Raw genomic sequence first — 19,268 nt, 5'->3', positions numbered from 1 at the left:
TAATAGTAATTTGCAGCGTGCATTTGTTGGAAGCTTTTTTTATGCTTTTGTGAGCGAAATAAAACTGAATCAGAAGCCGTTGCTGTGTTGTCAGTCTGCTCATACTCCTCCACTCCGCAGCTTAACCATGCCCACTTCTGTGGCATTATTCAAACGGTTGCTTTAAATAAATATAACACCGCCTCGATGAAGGAGGACACAACTTTTGAAACGAGACGGATGTAAACAAGGAAGAGAAAGAAGAAGATCCGATTCGTTGGAAGTGAGTATCCACGGGCATCAGTTTGGACAATAATTTACACCTTAATAATGAACCTTTAAACCACGTAGTTAAAACAGTTAAATGTTAATATAAGATAATTATTAATGTTACAGTTATTCTATCCGCTGATATTTTTATGCTGCCAGATTGGTCGTGTGAACTGTGAAGATCATTGCACTTTGTTCTCTTGCGCATAGATGTAGTCCTACTTTTAGAGAAGTGATTCTTAGAAGACAACAGAGCTGGATTAGCTAAATTAGCTAAAACTTGGTAAAAAGTTAATTTCGGTTTTGTTTTGCTTGTGGGTGGGTTTATACAGTATCTCAGAGCAGGGGCGCCGCCAGCCGATTTTGCCGGGGCTTCAGTTCAGCCCCGAATGTAATGACTGTCACTGAGAAAATATGAAACTGGACAATAGCCTATGTAAACCCCCGAAATCTTAAGTTGCTTTATTTCATTGCGCTTTGGCTTTGCATATACTGCATACAGCCTGTAAAAATAGACCTTAAAAATAATCTAGCCTATAGAATACATTTCTTTGCTGTCGGTAGCCTATGGGCTACTCCGTTTCTTCCTCTCTGTTGAATATGCAGCAGGTAGGGGAGGAGCTAGCACAGTCAACCGCAAGAGTGCGAGACAGTCAGCAAGCAGGAATTTCAGGTTAGAGGTTTCTTAACAGTGTTCTCAAAATATAATTTTTCTTAACACATCTCTCTATTAAAATACGTTAAGCTGTTCAATACCGCTTTTCTACAGTATCCGACCATACACCGGCCGCGCTTTCTCTCTCTCGCACATTTGCGTGCACGATCAGCTGGTGATGATCAAAATAAAAACTCAAGGATTTATCTTTTAAAAAGAAATGAGTACAAAAATATTGTAAAAAAAGATGTTTGAACCCTTTTTAATATCCAGGTACAAGTCAATGCTGTTTCTTTGTTCAATTTGCACACTGTACATGTGTTGAAGCTCTTAATTTTGTGTTTCCAGAGTGCAGCAGATTGATGCATTTAACCTTAAAATGTACAAAATTTTCTCCCGGGGGAGCATGCCCCCGGACCCCCCTACAGCTGGTACGTTCAATAAAGTTTTACAAATTACAGTGTCAAATAATGTACATTTTCTGAACAAGAATACGACAACAAAAGCTCCTTTCATGTCAGTAAAGCTGTTAATAGAAAATTAAAATGTCTTTGGACAAACATAGATTTGGGCTAAGCCCCGAATGTTTACAATGTCTGGCTCCACCCCTGTCTCAGAGTATGGGTTAGTGCTATAGTCTAAAACATTTTTAATGGAAAACATATGAAACATAACCCCTCTTACAGATACCGAGAGCTCGCCACTGCATCAGACAGTTTTCAAGAAACTAAATCCTGCAGAGACCTCATTCATGCATGTAGTAGATACTAACCTACTAATTAGTCACTTGGCTGACATGTTTACCCTAAGTGTCCAACAGTACATTTGTGAAGTGTTTTGCTCAAGGGAACAAAGGCATGAGGGTTTTGAATGTACAACTTTAACCAGACTGGACATTAAATCAGGATACACCACCAACTGTTGTTAACTAAATGCCTTTTGTTGTCATATCGTTGTGTAGAAGCCAGCATGAAGAAACTGCTTGTGGACGTGGACTGTGGTGTGGATGATGCTCAGGCTCTCATGATGGCTTTGGCAGCGCCAGACGTGCAGATCCTGGGCATCACTTGCGTTCAGGGCAACACCTCAGTAGAAAATGTCTGCAAGAATGTCCTGCGTGTCCTGAAAGTGTGTAAGCATCTGGAGGTGAGATATGCTTGGAAAGTAGTCAGTACATATTACAATGAGATAGACATTTTTGTTATCATGAAATGGAAGTTGCAATAGTATTTTCTTTGTTATTGTGATGCATATTCGAGCATGGTTGCGAAGTCTGCATAACAAAACTAATCTAAAGTAGCCAATTGACCATATCCCAAATAACAACTTAAAGGTCCCGTTCTTCGTGATCCCATGTTTCAAACTTTAGTTAGTGTGTAATGTTGTTGTTAGAGTATAAATAAAATCTGTAAAATTTTAAAGCTCAAAGTTCAATGCCAAGCGAGATATTTTATTTAACAGAAGTCGCCTACATCGAACGGCCCGTTTGGACTACATCCCTCTACTTCCTTCTTTAATGACGTCACTAAAACAGTTTTTTGACTAACCTCTGCCCACAGGAATACACGAGTTGCGTTTGTAGAGTGTGTTTGTCTTCATGTCGTCGAAACGCTGTTATTTTCATCCCGCAGTCCAATCACTGGGTCTGATTCTGGCTCAAATTGATAGGGTAAAATTAAAGACATGTTTACAAAACACTGAGCGCGTGCATCTCCACGTTATGGTAAGAGGCGTGACCTTTCCGGGCAAGGAGCGCTAAGATGCTGTCGAATCACAACACAGGAACCGCTGGCGCAATCAGAACTCGTTACGCATTTCTGAAGGAGGGACTTCATAGAACAAGGAAGTCATCAGCCCATTTTTATGACAGTGGAAACAGCGGTATACAGATAAGTAAATTATGTGAAAAATACTGTGTTTTTTTACACGCGAAACATGAACACATGTTATATTGCACACTATAAACACAATCAAAGCTTCAAAAAACCACGAAAAACGGGACCTTTAAAATATGCCACTTCCATACCTAATATGCATATTTAACAGTCACTGTTATGCAAATTAAAAACCACTTGACTATATCATTGTGATCATGAACAACTCAAAGGTTCCCTACCAGTGTATGGAGTTACTTCTGTGTCTTTATTCAATCAGTGTGTTTGCAAGCAAAAATAACTATATTGTAATTAATTAAAGCTATTTTAATTACAAAAATAATTAGTAGCAAAACTCTTTGCCGTGTCAGTAAATATTTGTTTATCTTTGTGCAGTTTTCATCTCACACACACACACATTTGCTCTCTGTTCTGCTGTCATTGTTTGCAAACAATGACCTTTGCTTGCGAGTTGAAACGTTTTGAATTCAGAAATCTAAGCACCAGAATGAAAGACCTGCTTCTATTGGTCACTCTCCATTGGTGCAATAATTTGTGGTCCCACCAGACTGGCTATGACAGAGAGCTATGATAGCTCTTTATAAAGAAATATTAAAGGGTTCGTTCACCCAAAAATGAAAATTCTGTCATTACTTACCCTCATTTTTTTTCCACTCCTGTAAGACTTTCATTCCTCTTTAGAACACAAATAATGATCTTTTTGATGACAGAATATTTCCTTGCATAGACTGCCTTTGTAACTACCACTTTGACTCTTCAAAAACTTCATAAAGAGATCGGAAGACTAGTCCATATGAATCGAGCTGAAATTTTGCTTAGTATGTTTGAATAAAAAAAAAAAAAAAAAAAAAAAAATGACAGAATCAACTCCATACCAGTGTCCCTCCTTCACAAAACTTAACATCTAACACAGATTTATCGTTGGTAGAATATTAATATTTCAGTACAAGCATTTCAGTCAAATATTATTTATGCGACATGTCAAACCTTTTACTCAAGGTGAAAAAATAAATAATTTTTTTTTTTTTAAAAAAACACGCGTTGCAACAGTTTAAAAGTAACCCAATTCCACTGTAAAAATCACTGACTTTGCAACCCTGTAACCAATTAAATGGCTTCTTGAACAAGGGAAAAAAAAAAAAAAGGATTGTGAGACAAACTTCCATATTCTGTAAAACATGTCATATTGCTTCCGGCCTTTTGTATGTGTTTTTTTAAATATAGAGCCGTTTTACTTAAGATGGCTTTAAAGTATGAGCAAAGATGCTTTATTTGCTCATCCTTTAATAGACATTGCATAATCAATGTCAATCAAATATACAGATTGATAATTGTTTTTTTAATATTTATCTCTAACATTTATATATCCAGATCGAATAAAATAGCAACAATAAAAATAGCTAGCTACGTGTCATGAACTGCCTTGAGACACAAAGGTTAAGGATCCAAATGCAGTAGTTTGAGGGTCATCCAAAAACAGGCAATGTACAATAAATACAGGGGAAACAGTCCAAACAATAACAGGGCACATGAAAACAGGCAAACAGGGTAAATCCAAGAGACAGGCAAACTGTTGTCAATTGCTTTCAGTTAAAAGTAGCTAAAACTGGTCACTAAATGTTGCTAGATGACATCATACTGGCGAGTCCACTGATCTATATTAATATAAATATTGATAAGTGGGAGTCACGGAATCTAGATATTAGGGCTGGGCGATATATCGCATGAGATTGTCACGCGCATTTCGTCAGTAAAGCCGGTTCCCTGATTACCGCTAAATCGCCATCACCTGCTTTCAAATGGAGCGGCATTTAATAGACAGAGCCGTAGATCACTGACAAGCCACGCAATATCGCGTTCATATCGCAGATGAATCGCCTTCGATAATGAACGTGATATTGCGTAGTTTGTCAGTGAACTACGGCTCTGTCTATTAAATGCCGCTTCATTTGAAAGCAGGTGATGGCAATTTAGCGGTAATCAGGGAACCGGCTTTACTGACCAAATGCGCGTGACAATCTCATGTGATATATCGTGCAGCCCTACTAGATATAGTTTGTCCAAGAAGTTGCTAGATTTGTCACTAGGGTTTTGAAAAAAAAGTCTCAAAAGGAGTAGGGAAGTAGTTAAATCTAGCGACAAAAATAACTAAATTGGCAGCACTGAAGGCAAACAGGGTCAAAAAACCAAACAACATGAAACCAAAGGAGCACTCAGAAATGCAGTGCAAACAAATACAAGACTTCACAAAGAAGGACAGAGTGAACCAGGCTAATGAGACACAGTTGAATGCAATGAGAGCTGATGAGTCTGGGCAGAGAATCATGGGAAATGTAGTTTGTGAGGGAATGACAATAGCCTGATGTGGAGTGCTATCAAGGGCACTCCAGCTGGTGACTGTTACACTAGGTTACCTGATTACCTAAAAAGGTTAGTTCATCCAAAAATTAAATTTCTGTTAAGTACTCACCCTCATGTTGCCCCAATCCCGTAAGACCTTTGTTCATCTTTGGAACACAATTTAATATATTTTTGATGAAATCCGAGGGCATCTGATGCACACATAGGCAGCAACAACACTGCACCTTTTGAGGTCCAGAAAGGTATTAAAGATGGCAATAAAATTGTCCATTTCCCTTTTTTCCACCAAGGCAGTTTGAGTGCTGGTTCGGAGCCAGAGCCTAGTTTCAAATCAGTTCGTTTTCTTTCGACACACAAAGCACCAGCTCCAAACCAGGAAAAGTGGTTCGTAAGTAGCACCAAAACATTGCTGGGCTAGAAGTAAGAACCGCTTGCGTCAGGGGCTGGGGGCGGGGTTACCGTGACCAACAAGAAACTTGCGACCACCATTTTTGAAATAGCAGCTAATCGAGCTAATAGCAACTTGATTGTAATCTCCGTCTATATACAAATTACGGCAAGCCGTGTTTGGATGCTGATGTAGGTTTGCAAAGCCATGAGCATCAACAGAAACATCCGCGATTGTTGATAAAAGGCTTGTTCGAGATGCATCGGAGCAGCGCGGACCGCTTGGGCGGGTGCCGCGGGAGCATCTGTAGAGCATACGACTCCGTGTGCTTTTGGATCGTTCTCGCGGAGCTTTGATGTTATGCGGTGATCGCTATGCAAGAAGCCGATGCAACTCAAATATGCTGTGAAATATGAAACGTATAGAGTGACGTAAGACCTGGCTCTGTGCTTGCTCTCTAGCCTTTGGAAAGGCAAACTAGTTCTTAGAAGGCTCGTCAGTTGAACCAACTCCGAACTGGCACTAGCACTAGCTCTGAACTAGCACCCGGTTCGTGCTGGTGGAAAGGGGGTACATGTGACTACAGTGGTTCAAGATTAGTGAAAAAGGGGAATCCACACACCAAACAAATGCAGAGTTCAAGGTCCTTTGAGGCACTACAATACAATAGGCAGTACAAACAGGCAAAAGTCTCTAAAGAATGCAAGAGAGGTTTAAAGTTTCGTTAAGTCCAAAAGGATGTTCAGTCTGAAGGCCGGAACACACCAAGCCAATGCCGACAAACTAGTGGCAATGAAAGCAGACTGTGGGGTTGGCTCACGTCGGCAGCGTCAGTCCAAAGTTGGCCTGACACACCAAACCGATGGTCGACACCCGACGGCCAAGTAGCACGTCCATTCTGCGCCTGCGTGAGATGAAATGCCTTTCCGAACCAGCAGGGGGCAGAAGCTGAACAGCCAATCAGAATGATCAGATGGCCCGACTGACCGACGAGCTCAGACGCCGATTCAACATGTCGAATCGGCTGAAAAAAAGCCGATGAGGACCAACTTCAGCCGACGGTGCGGAACACACTGAGGCCGACGAACAAAAACTGCCCAACGGCCGACTGCCGGCTTGGTGTGTTCCTGCCTTTAACTTGAAAAATCCAGGGGCTTTTTTGTAGTAATCTTGGAATACCTGCAAGACACATGAATTCTGTCAATGTCACAAACAGATAAAGTATGGTTCAACCTTAATATTATGAAACAAAGAGAATACTTTTTGTGCGCAAAAACAAAACAAAAATAATGACTTTATTCAACAAATTCATCCGTCTCCTGTCATACTTCTATGCTATTTTCTTTGCAGAGCTTCAGTGTTTATATCCGAACGGTGGCTCAGTATTGGCCGGATCTGGTCACGTGAGCAGCACGATGCATGCTTGTGATGCTGACGCAGGAGCCAGTCAATACTGAACCACCGTTTAGACATAAACACTGAAGCTCTGTAACGAATATGTTCAGAAATATATATTCGGTTATAATTCTAGCTGTTTGCATAGATTGGCTGTTGGCCCTCTAGCGGTTAATAAACAGAACTGCACGCGTCTTGCGGAAGAACATTCTAGCCGGACCTACTGTTCTCTGTGTGTGTCTATGGCGAGTCACGCAGTTACTGTGATACTCTGTCCTACCAGTCTGGTCTGAAATAGTCAGAATATAAACACTTATTATAAGTGTACCATAATGATTCAGAGTAAGACAAAAACACGGTTTGGAAAATGGATTCCTGTTTTATATTCTCATTATATCATTTTTGTAAATTTTTAACACAAAAAAAGTTGCGGAATAACTTTTCAGAACTCCAAGAATAACTTTTCTTACTGCAAAGCAATAGCCTGACTTCATCATACTCATATTCTAGGCAGAATGTGAGTCTGATGCTGCTCCATTGCACTTGAATTATGGGGCGTGTCTTAACCGAACCAGTAAAAAAAAAAAACTCTGCACTCAATTGGACAGACCTACAACCAATCAGAGCAACGCAGCAAGTGACGTATGTTGAACTTGTACTTAAACTTTTGCCGAATCCCGTTGGAAGGACGGCAAACACATCTTTCCCATCGACAAATGCCTTGATTGCGGATCTTTGTTCGTCTTTTAAAATTAATGCGCTGTCAATTTCTTTTATTACAGACGTGATAGCGGAATCTAAACATCTTACTTCTCCAGCAGTCATCGTTGGTGAAAACCGATTCAACCCAAGCGCTCTTTGATGACGTGAGTGGTTACGTAACCGCAGATAGCCTGTCCATCATCGATTAAAGCCCGCCCTGGCAATTTGATTGGCTCGGCCTTCTGGAAGCCGAGCATAATTACTCCACAATGGATCGAGTCTAGACCGAACTTCCCGTCCAAAAAATGTTGTGGGCGGGGTTCGGGCTGGCACCCAGGCTAGCAAAGCAATGTATTATGGTCCAGCACATGACAGCCATTACAGCATAATCAGAAAAGCTGACTGTGTCTCTGAATTGCTAGATTCCTGTATTTTGTGGAGCAGCTAATTCATTCTTGGGGCAAACCGTTGGTTCTGGAGATTTTTACGGCAAAGATGGACTCGGGGACGCCCCAGATCCCGAAGCTCCTGGTCTGGAACTTGTCCAGAAAGAGATCGCTGCATCAGCCATGATCCGAATAGTCAATGAGAATCCTGGAGAGGTGTATATGATTATACAATATATTATTGTACAGTATATTATTAAATATTGATTAATGGAAATAACATGCATTTAGAGTATTTACCATGTGTTGTTCCTGCCTCTCTAAGGTGTCTTTAGTGGCCACGGCTCCACTGACGAATGTGGCTTTGGCAGTGAAACTGGACCCCTCATTTCCCCAGAAACTCAAAGGCCTTTACATTATGGGCGGCAATACAGACTGTGAGTCCCTAAAACTTATTTACACTTGCTGTTTTATCAGAATAGGATGGGCAATATATCCAATATTAGAGCTGCTATGTTTCATTGGTAACACTTTACAATAAGGTTAATTTGTTAACATAGTTAATGTATTGACTAACATGAACTAACCATGAGCAATACATGTGTTACTAAAAAATAGTTGTTCATTGTTTGTTCATATTAGTTCACAGTACATTAACTAATGTTAAGATTTTAATAATGTATTAGTGAATGTTGAAATTAACATTAACAAAGAATAATAAATGTTGTAAAAATGCAGTTCATTATTAGTTCATGTTAACTAATGAACCTTATTACAATGTGTTACCGTTTCATTTATTTCAGTGAAGTTTAATGTGACAGCTTTGATGAACTGATTCAAAGTAAATCTCAACAGTCAATGTTTCTCTAAAAACAGACTTTTATTTGGCAGTGATGTCAGTTTAGCTGTGATGATGGCTTCTCTCAAATAAATCTAAATGGTCACTTTAAACCAATTTACTGAAAATGAATCAAGGCCTTTAAGCAGAATCAGAAAGAGCTTTATTGCCAGGTATGTTTACACATACTAGGAATTTGTTTTAGTGACAAAAGCTTCACAGTGCAAAAAATACACAAATACAAAGATACACAGTGCCAGTCAAAAGTTTGTAATAATAATAAAGATTCTTTTAAGGTTTTTGTTAAAACAATAATATTGTGAACTATGATGCAAAGCTCAATTTTCAGTATAATTTCTCCAGTTTTCAGTGTCACACGATCCTTCACAAATCATTCTAATATGCTGATTTGGTGCTTAATTATTATTGGTGCTCTGTTATTAATTATGGTTCTTATTGTTATCAATGTTGAAAACAGTTGTGTCTGTTCTGTCTCAATTCTTCCTAATTTTTTACCAGTAGTGTATATTTTTTCAAAAGGATGTTTATTTTATGCAATGCAGTATTGCCCATCCCTAAACCTGAATCATGTGTACCTGAAATACAAACATTATAATCAGTCTGATTTGTATTGCTTTTATCTGTCTTCTATTTTAATATTTTTCATGCAGTTTAATCCGGTTAGAAAAATAACAACCGTTTCTCTTTAGCTCGTGGGAACGTCACTGTGTGTGGAGAGTTCAACTTTGCAGCTGATCCTGAAGCAGCTTATATTGTCCTGAATGAATTCATTTGCCCAATTTATATTGCAACCTGGGAGTTCAGCTGTCGCAGTCAGTTACCCTGGGTGAGATCCTCATGTCTTAAATACAGTGAAGCATATAGATGATTGTGTATAATGTAAATACTGTTGGTGTTTATAGATTCTTGTATACACAGCATCCACGTCATATAATTGTGTGTGTCTGTTTCAGGAGTTCTGTGATGTTTGGCTGGCCCAGGACTCAGATAAAGCTCGCTTTATGAAGCAGATCTTTCAGAAGATCATGGATTCCAGCAAGAAGCCTGAAAAGGAGCTGGAGGAGGGACAGGGATTCATCTCTTGTGACTCTTATGCCATGGCAGCGGCCATAGATGACACATTTATTATTGAAACCGAACACAAAGCGGTCACTGTGGAGCTTGCAGGAAACTACTGCCGGGGGATGATGGTTGTAGATCACCTCGAACTTCTGGAGAAGACTCACAAAGCCCACATATTGAAGAAGGTCGACTTGGAAAAGTTTAAAGTGCTCATGATGAATGCTTTGAAATAAATGTTCATTATCAGCAATGTCCATAATTGCATAATGTTACTTTTTTATAAAAATGTCTATTTTTATAAACATCTTTGAAGACATTTGTTTGATACTGGCTACTTTGCTTTGAAACCATGTTGTAAACATTTACCACAAAGTTAATTGGTTAAGATGGCAAACACCTGCTGAAATAAATTTTTGATAAACTACTAATGCTTTAAATATTGTTCTCGTTTGTGGATGCAGTGATTGGATGAGAGATCATTCAGAACTGGAAAGACATTTTATTTGATGAATTCTGACACTGGTGCACTCATAAGCATAATGAGTTAAGGCTTATTTTCTACAAGAAAAAATTGCTTAAAAAGCAGAATATTTACAAGTTTGAGATTTTTCTTGTGTCTTGGCATCTTTATACAAAACACATGTTGTTATTCAGTCTCCTTTTCTGCCTCTGAATCGAGATCGGGTGTCCAGCTGTAATAAAAAAGAAAGGGATTTTAATGTAGCCTACAGTAAAAGACATTCTTAATATGTTAGCATTTGCGCTTGGCTGTAGTTTAACTGGATTAAAACAGAGCTATTTAAAAAAAATAAATAAATGAAATCAAATTGGTCAACACAAAGGACCACAGTGACTTAAAACACAGTTTAACATTATTGTGGCAGTACCACAGAGTTATTGTAGTTAACTAAAAAAAAAAAAAAAAAACTTGAAATAAAATGTTGATTTTACAGTATGTGTAATTACAGCATACTTGCCTAAGAAAGCACTGGGTAATATAAGGGAACTACATGGGTTAAGGTTAGGTTTAGAGATTGGTTAATAAGTTGGTACTAACCCTGAATCTGTTATTGTAATTACTATAATAAGCACATAGTATGTACACTGCCCTCCAAAAGCTTGGAAACGCCCTAGAAAAGTGCGGTTTTGGACAATATTAGCATGAATCCTTTTTAATTTGTGATAATTTTGCACTGATAAGGGACAACACAAACTACAAACACATATTTTATTATATAAACAGTTTATATATAGAAAAAAAAATAATTTTTGATTAATCAAAATATCCACCAATAGCAGCTATCTGACCTAAACTGGGTTCTAATTGGTTCATTGTATTCTAAACTTAATTGGCAATCAATTGTTGAAGCTATTAAGGTGTGCTGACCCAAAAACCTTTTACAAAACTGGGCCAAGTTTAAACCAGTAACCAGGCATCACAGCGGACTTTGACATGTATATATTGCCATTATTATGTGATCAAAATGAAAATTATTATTGGTGGTCTTCAATGATAATGTCAGGTTACTGTAATGTATTTGCACCAAAAAATGATAAGGATTTATGCTGATATCATCCAAAACCACACTTTGCCAGGGGTGTTTCCAAACTTTTGGAGGGCAGTGTATATGTGAAAAAGGACTGTACAATAAAGTACTACCAAAATTTTAATTGAAATAAAATAAAATCTAAAACAACAAATGTTACCTTGCTAACTAAATAACACTGGTACCCCAGTATAAAGTTGCTAATAACATAGTACTGGAAGATTAACACATTTGTGCGTCAATATTCCAAGGTACTTCAAAGTTTTTAAAACGGACACTGTTTAAAAGTTTACATTTCAACAATGATTTGGTGTAGAAACAATTATTTCATTAAAATGTTGTTTTTATTTTAAGAAAAGAAAATTGTGCAAAAACCTCAGCAGCAGATGTACTGACCATGGATCTCTTGCACTCAAAGAAAGCCACCTGCAAGCCTTTGCAGTGTCCTTCCTTCAGACAGTCACTGGGCTTCTTACCTTCCTGTGGACACAATAGACCAGCAGACTTAGACACAGCTGGGGGGGAAAGCAATATCTCTTTACGTTCTGCCAGTGAGCTTTAGGTATTTTGTTGGACTTGCTACTGAATGTATATGCATCATATAGCTTATATTATGCAGTAACCTTTGAAATGGAGACCAGAATATTTTAAGGAATCAAAATGAAAACGTGCAAAAACAAAACACATAGAAAATATTCACTCAAACCAAAAGAATTCAATTATAAATTATACCATTGTGTTGACTATACTAGTTTCACAATATACATTGTGTACAATTTACCATGTTTTAAATCGTGAGTTTTATTTATATCATCGTGTCCCTATCATAACAGGAAAGGTCCATATGAGCAAAAGAAACAAAATCATGACATAGATCAGTGTTGCTGTGTAAGGTGATAAATACCGCTGAAGTTACCTTCACTACACAGTCATGCTGAAGGAGACAGGCTTTGAAATCCTCTCTTACTCCAGCGCAGGCGCGGCCATCTTCCTCTTTATCCTCGTAATATTTGGGCATTCTGTAGAGCTTTCATCCGAGTGAGTTTAAGCGAAATACGGATTTAGAAATGTGGCAAAAAGAACAAAACAAGCTACAGATGTGTCAAATGTGAGATTATTATGAAAGCGGCCATGTTCAATATGACGTATGTGCGGAAGTGGAACGGAAGTGCGTTGTGGGAGTTGTAGTTCGCGAATGTTTCCTTTGTTCGGGCCATAGATATATATATATATATATGTGTGTGTTTGGGCTTACAAATTTCAGCACAGCTCCAAGAATTTGATTGAAAATACTGTTAAATGATGTCATTTTATACTGCCAACAGTTATGCATAGATTTAAATTATTTATGGTATTACGAATTTGACTGCCCTGTAGAAGTGCAAAATATTTACATTAACCAGAAGATGGCGCTAAAATAATGATTTTTGTCCCAAAAATATTTACACACTTAAAGGGATAGTTCACCCAAAAATAAAAATTCTGTCATCATTTACTAACCCTCAGGTTGTTCCAATCCTGTATAAATTACTTTGTTCTGTTGTACACAAAGGAAGATATTTTGAAGAAAGTTTGTAATCGGGCTGCTTTGGGGCACCATTGACTTCCATAGTAGGGGGGAAAAAAAATACTATGGAAGTCAATGGTGCCCCAGAATTGTTCAGTTTCTCACATTCTTCAAAATATTTTCCTTTGTGTTCAACAGGTATACAGGTTTGGAACAAACTGAGGGTTAGTAAATGATGACAGAATTTTCATTTTTGGGTGAACTATCCCTTTAATCGAATGCAATGGCTCCCAAAAAGAGTTAGTTAGCACATTTGTTTGCAGATGTTTTTGCAGAATTTTTTGTTATCTAATGCAATGAACATTCATAGATGTTAAGTGTGACTTTGTCAGGCCACTGTGCATGACATTAATAATAATAATACAATTGTAAGAAAATATTGTTTAGGCTCTAAAATGGCATAAATCAAAACTCTTTGTTAATGTCACATCACACCTTTTCAAAACATGAAAATGTCGCTCACAGTTGCACGGTTAAATGTGTAAGATGCAATGAGGTGACAGTGTAGATGCAGAAAATGATGAAGTATGTCAAGACTGGTTAATTTCGGAAGAGTTTATTCAAATCAATGTCAGAGCTGGAGAAAGACAGATGAAGGCACATGAAGTCTACAATGCACCACACAAGAGGAGCATGTTTCATGTCTGATTCATCTCAATGTAAGACAAAAGGGTGGATTTCAAGATGGACATCCCAGATCCCAAAAGGGAAATGCCTCATGAGAGTTTAATAGAGGGCAACAGATATAAATCCATCTTTCAGTGCTTAAACAGGTATGGAAACAGATCACTGAGCGCAAATCTGCAGCAATAAAAAAGGCAGCAATATGGCAAAACACTGAAAATCACTCCATTGTGTTTTCACTTGTCAGTTCCCTAGAATTCACGTCACATGAGCAGGTAAAGTAGACGGATGATACAGTGCTCTACATCAGACCAAGGATTTACCTCAGTCTCTCCTATCAGGAGAGATCATAAACAAACTGTAAACAAATGCTATGACAGTACATTGGCTTTCTATTACAAAACACACATTTCTCAAGTACTGCAATTCACATGCAGCTCCAAGTAGTCACAAAAATGAGGGCATATGTAACTAAAAAGGATATGCTCTGAAATTTGAAGCATCAAGGATTATACAATGACACATTATGTCAGGCTGAACCAAAACTTTTTTTAAAGATATATACAATCACATGAGATGAGAGCACTTTGGAAATCTATACAGCAGTTACCTCACCATCAAGTCTCTATGCCAGGAGCTACAAGCAAAATAAATAAGAACCATAGGTTTACAATGTAATAAAAGTGTAAGAAATCCAGGGGTTCAAAGCAGTACACTCAATACTACTGCAATGTTGCTGTTCCATTATGGTTCTGGTAATATTTTGCTTCAGACCAGGCCCACACCGAATCTGCACCTGCAGAACTCCATAGAAAGCTTTGAACGCCGTCTACACGTTTTTACATACTGTGGCTTAATTGATTGTTACAGAGCCCTTAAGTGGACATGGTGATGGGAAAAATATGAGACGGGAGGGAAAATTATGTCTCAATGCTTTTACGTTTCTTCGTTTGAAATTATATTTCCGAAGTATTGCGTTCCCCGAGACACTTTGCATTGGCTGGCCAACTTTTGCATTCTCTCACTAAAGTATTGCGCTCTCCTGAGAAACTTTGCATTTGCTCGCAAAAGCATGGAATTATAGTTTATTTTTTCTCCCACCTCATATTTCAATCACAAATGTTTGCGTTCTGTCGCAAAAGTAGTGCGTTCCCCTGTTAAACGTTGCATTCGCTCGCAAAATTGAGTTCCCCTGATAAACTTTTCATTTGCTTGAAAAAAAAGCACTGAAATATATATATTTGCGTTCTCTCGCAAAAGTATTGCGTTCATCGAGAAACTTTGCCTTTGCTTGCATAAGCATTGAAATATAGTGTTTAGGGCTAGGCAAATACATTGATTCTGAGCTTAGTTTTAACAGCAGATGGCGCTCTAGGCAAGTTTTTAACCCCACACTAAAATGCTCACGAAGAAGAGTACTGGAGAGCGCTTGTGCGTACGGATGATTCATGTAAGTGGTTAAATATTCTTGCACCTCGGCTCAGAATGCTTTTATGACGCAAGATTAATGTAAACACAGCCCACTGCGAACGCCCTAGTAATTCGCTTTAACCTTTTCGAACTTTATGAATGATTATTTTAGGTTTAAGTGGTGTGTGTGAGAGAACTGGAAGCAAGCAGAGTATGGGTGTTTCTGAAGCACATTGTGCCATCTGCTGTTCAAACTAAGATCAGAATCGAATCGAAAGAGGATCGCGATACATTGAAAAATATCAGAATCGATCCAGATTCTTTGTATCGCGAATTGAGAATCGTATTGAAATAGTTTTTCAATGCTTTGAAATATAATCTAAGTTTCCACATCACCATGCCCCTTTAGGGGCTCCGTATATTGTGCTTTCAGATACCAATATCCTCTCCTAGCTTCATTAATCATTTTACCACACAGAAAAAAAATCTGCAGATTCCATCTGGACTTAATCATGACTCACTGAACATTCAGATACTTGTGATACAGCATAGAAAGAGGAACATTTTCTGACTGACATGATGAAAGCAGATTATTTGAGATGGAAAATGCTCAATGAACAAAGGAAAATATGAAAGATTCTGCAACATATGGACATGTCATGCTCTAAACTTAAACATCCCACTTAATTCAAGCATATAACAAATTGTCCAATTGTAAGATTTAAGCGTTTTGGCAGGGTGCAAGGCAGTCCTTTACCAGGCCCCCTAGGGACGCTGGATGTTAAGGCACAGAGGTGGGCGGCCCTGCACCCCTCTGAACTACACAAAGATACAAACATCAACCATCTTCACTCGACTTCAAGCCACAATAAATTCTCTGCCATGTTATAAATTTCCAATGAATATAAAAGCATTTACTTCTTGTACAAATTAAAAGATTTATTTCAAATAAATTAATTCACCTTCATAGATCGTCATAATAATAATAATAAGAAGAACAACAACAGCAATTAAAAACCTTTAGATTGAAATCCATGATTGACTGGTTGACAAGAAACTGACAAAGAGGAAAATCCACTCCTGTTGACCAGGTAGAGGCCTAAGATATGCTGTTCATTTTAAGAAATATGTTTTTAAATTTTGGCAAAGTAGTCGATAAAATAAAAAACTTTTTTCAAAAAGTTCTTAACAGAGTGCCAACATCAACAACCTAAAACAAAAAAACAACTTTGAAATAAAAACTATTTTGACATTTCTGTCATCCTACTCGTTCATCTCTCAGCCGAAATCCAGCCGTGGTCACCTGACCCAGGGTTTGAGGCCAGTTACAGTCCGTGACGGCAGATTGAGGACTGAGGACATTCTTCATCAGTAGGGGACGTCAACTTATTCTCCAGCATTGATGCAGTCTTGAATCCTGAACTTCAAACCTTCATGACAGCAATGATTGCAATTCTTCACGACACAAATTTAGTGTCTGGAAACATTCAGTCAAAGTGTCTTTTTCTGTACAGTAGTAGTCACATTCACAAAACAGAATTCAGGGAAAAGTAAAATGAAAAACAAAGTCTGACGATAGAAGGGAAAGCCAAGTAGAATAGAAGACAGAGTGACGAAGCTACCAGAGGAAGACGAAATAACAAAAAAGTAAGGAAAAAAATCAAGTTTAAGAGGTAAAAAAACAAAGCGAGGGTTCCTCTGATAATGTCACTGTCACACTTGAAGCGCTGTAGATGCGAGTAGCACGTCCCTGTCGAGATGACCAAAGGGCCTCAATCACTGGAGACATTCAGGTAGTTATCCAGGTATCCTCTTGATATGGATCTGACAAGAGACACCAAAGAAGACATCAGAAACCAGATCTATGAATGCCATCATCATCATCATCATCTATGCAAATCCAAAAACATATGCATGTTTTTTTTTAGACACTCAAGATTTCTTTGTGGGCAGGGTTAACCAAACCGTGTCAAAAACAAACATGAAATCCATCATGTGTATCAAATGTCATAATGTGCGAGACAGTGTTGACTGTTATGGCTGGTTATGACAAAAATGCATAACATGCGGATGTGTGTATGTATTTATGGCTTGATTTTTTATCACATCACACCTAAACCTTAAAATATTTTTCAATATTTTAATTAAAAGGGAAAATTTTGTAATAACATGGTAATAACATGTAACAGATCAAAACATCTCATTAATGAGTGAATGCACAAAAATGTCAGATACAATATGGTTTTAGTTGAAAAAATATTAATTAACAATTATATTTTACAAGCTTAAGTTCCACAGGGTCAAAACTGACCCGGGAATGCAAACATGTCGGCCTTTTTCAGTAAAAAGGTTTTGAATGAATTAAGAAGGTTAAATACACCTTCAGGTTTATAAGATATTCAATACATATTCAATGATATGATGATTCAAATGATTCACAGTAAAAGTATTAATGGAGAGATCATGTGATTAGCCTAGGGTTGGGCAGTACAACCAAAATATTAAAACATTTTATGAGCAATTTCATATTACAGGAGTGGTATATATCACAATATAGTTATTTATGATGGAGATTCAATGAACAAATAGTTTATATATTAAATAATCCTGTAGTATTTATGAATAACTGGATTAAATAATTAAAATGAAAAGATATTTGTTTATTTTGGCATTTAATAAGTATTTATTTATTAAAGATATTTATTATGTGTTTCATTTACAAGGTATTCCAAAGCAAAAGATAAGATTAAATAAGATTATTCATAACAAATAAATGTTATGTCTGGATCAATCCACATTATGCAACACTTGAATTAAAACAAAACAAATAATAATTAAATTTAATGAAATGCAAACAACAACAGTAATACAGCAAAATCTCTACTAGCATATCCTATGATACTGCCCAACCCTAGACTGGTCTAAAGCAAATGCAGCAAGCAGACCTCGCTAATAATCGCCCATACGGCGGAGTCCTTCTGAACCGTCAGACGTACAGCCACCACAGGGTTAAAGGCAGGCTCAACCGTCCCCTCTGCCACTCCTTTCTCAAACTGAGCTAAAGAGAGAGACAAAGAAAAAATATTGTAACTTTAAAAGAGGTGAACAGGCGTAATTGTAAAATTTTACATTTAGTTATTTAGCAGACACTTTCTTAGGCGACTTACAAATAAGAAGCAATTTGAACAAGAAAACAACACTTGCAAATACTGTGATGCCATGTAAGCTAGAGAGCAGCACAGAAGAAAAAAATGCAGTGGGGGGAAAAAAACGTTTTGTTTGTGGTTTAGTTAATAGAAGAGGTGTGTCTCCAACGGTTTCCTGAAGGTCACAATGGTGTAATTCTGGGCATTTATAAAACGGTAAGTTCCTGTCCTTGATTCTGATTGGTCAATAGCTGTGTTTTATTCACGATAAAACACAACTATGAGCGCTTCACCCAACAGGTCTGTGTATCGCTACACAACACCCTTAGCAACCACTCTTAGCAACGTAAACTGTTTGTTCTCAGTTGATATTGTTCACTGAAGCTTACTGTATTATGTAGAAGAGTATTGTAAGAAAGAGATCGAGTGAGCGAGTTTATTACCTGCATTCAGATTAAGCTTTTTCCTTCAGGTCAGTCCTATGTTCATAATAAAAAATCTGTTTAAATGTCTAATGTATTATCTTGTCCTTTTAACAGTTAAGGGGTTTTCCCGTGACTGACAGAGCTAGTCAAAGCATTTGTCAGTTGCGTCTAGTTCCGTGTTCACAACAATTCAGTCTTTTCAATGTAAAAGTCTTCGCCTCTGATTGACACTCATAAAGACAGTCTTTGCCGCCATCTAATGGTGTAATAATGTAACTTCTGTTGCTGTTCACGGTCAGGGACTATTTTTTCCAGCGGAAGGAAGGCTTTTAGTGAAAGTTTACTTCATGAAAGTTGCATTGATACATATTTTTGGCTTTAATATTTGTATTGTTTGGTAACCGTTATAAAAGCGATAAGGTACTCGAGGCTAGTGCTGTATCGTGAGTAAGTCACAGCTGAAGGGGTTGCAGGCACTCCACGTCGTGCCTAACAACGCCCTTTGATTAAAAATGTTTTCTTAGGCAGAGAGAGAAATGTACTGAGCATATGCTGAATAACTTATCACTGTTTGAGCATGAAAAAGGTCTGCAATGT

The 19,268-nt window shown here is 37.7% G+C and overlaps 3 protein-coding genes across 6 annotated transcripts in view; 1 reads left to right on the top strand and 2 right to left on the bottom strand.

The window, feature by feature from the left end:
* The first annotated feature begins 216 nt into the window (after positions 1-216).
* On the top strand, positions 217-10,367 carry LOC137036065 (nucleoside hydrolase-like). 3 transcript variants are annotated; one of them, XM_067410013.1, is made up of 7 exons: positions 221-262; positions 1,253-1,335; positions 1,866-2,050; positions 8,068-8,247; positions 8,357-8,468; positions 9,580-9,716; positions 9,844-10,367. In XM_067410013.1, exons 2-7 carry the CDS (start codon positions 1,284-1,286, stop codon positions 10,183-10,185), a joined length of 1,008 nt encoding a protein of 335 aa, XP_067266114.1. In that variant the 5' UTR covers positions 221-262; positions 1,253-1,283; the 3' UTR covers positions 10,186-10,367. The 3 variants fall into 3 exon arrangements, with proteins under 3 accessions (XP_067266115.1, XP_067266114.1, XP_067266113.1); XM_067410012.1 differs by having other exon boundaries at positions 235-922; XM_067410014.1 differs by lacking the exon at positions 1,253-1,335 and having other exon boundaries at positions 217-262.
* Positions 10,368-10,452: 85 nt separating this feature from the next.
* On the bottom strand, positions 10,453-12,658 carry coa5 (cytochrome C oxidase assembly factor 5). 2 transcript variants are annotated; one of them, XM_067410015.1, is made up of 3 exons: positions 12,416-12,658; positions 11,875-11,979; positions 10,453-10,644 (listed from the first exon to the last, which is right to left on the bottom strand). In XM_067410015.1, the coding sequence occupies exons 1-3, from the start codon at positions 12,515-12,517 to the stop codon at positions 10,603-10,605; spliced, it is 249 nt and encodes an 82-aa protein (XP_067266116.1). In that variant the 5' UTR covers positions 12,518-12,658; the 3' UTR covers positions 10,453-10,602. The 2 variants fall into 2 exon arrangements, with proteins under 2 accessions (XP_067266116.1, XP_067266117.1); XM_067410016.1 differs by having other exon boundaries at positions 10,464-10,644; positions 11,896-11,979; positions 12,416-12,649.
* Positions 12,659-13,592: 934 nt separating this feature from the next.
* The window catches only part of mgat4a (alpha-1,3-mannosyl-glycoprotein 4-beta-N-acetylglucosaminyltransferase A), a 61,394-nt gene continuing 55,718 nt past the window's right edge, over positions 13,593-19,268 (bottom strand). Inside the window, exons 15-16 of the mRNA XM_067410755.1 lie at positions 18,046-18,158; positions 13,593-16,924 (exon numbers count right to left, since the gene is read on the bottom strand). Of these exons, the coding sequence (XP_067266856.1) occupies positions 16,898-16,924; positions 18,046-18,158 (140 nt within the window). The 3' untranslated portion in view covers positions 13,593-16,897. The remainder of the gene's footprint in view (positions 16,925-18,045; positions 18,159-19,268) is intronic.

The sequence above is a fragment of the Chanodichthys erythropterus genome, chromosome 14 (genome assembly GCF_024489055.1).
Source record: "Chanodichthys erythropterus isolate Z2021 chromosome 14, ASM2448905v1, whole genome shotgun sequence".
In the NCBI taxonomy this organism is placed as follows: Eukaryota; Metazoa; Chordata; class Actinopteri; order Cypriniformes; family Xenocyprididae; genus Chanodichthys; species Chanodichthys erythropterus.
The sequence above is the reverse complement of the archived record's forward strand: the minus strand, read 5'-3'. Positions and strand labels throughout refer to the sequence as shown.

What these genes read in the sequence shown, in the direction of transcription:
- LOC137036065 (XM_067410013.1), top strand. Translation starts at nt 1,284, where the DNA reads ATGTACAAAATTTTCTCCCGGGGGAGCATGCCCCCGGACCCCCCTACA. An exon ending in AAGTGTGTAAGCATCTGGAG is followed by an intron (nt 2,051 to 8,067) that starts GTGAGATATGCT and finishes CTGAATTGCTAG; the next exon opens with ATTCCTGTATTTTGTGGAGC. An exon ending in TATGGGCGGCAATACAGACT is followed by an intron (nt 8,469 to 9,579) that starts GTGAGTCCCTAA and finishes GTTTCTCTTTAG; the next exon opens with CTCGTGGGAACGTCACTGTG.
- coa5 (XM_067410015.1), bottom strand. Translation starts at nt 12,517, where the DNA reads ATGCCCAAATATTACGAGGATAAAGAGGAAGATGGCCGCGCCTGCGCT. An exon ending in AGCATGACTGTGTAGTGAAG is followed by an intron (nt 11,980 to 12,415) that starts GTAACTTCAGCG and finishes TTGTGTCCACAG; the next exon opens with GAAGGTAAGAAGCCCAGTGA. An exon ending in TCAGTACATCTGCTGCTGAG is followed by an intron (nt 10,645 to 11,874) that starts GTTTTTGCACAA and finishes TTTTTATTACAG; the next exon opens with CTGGACACCCGATCTCGATT.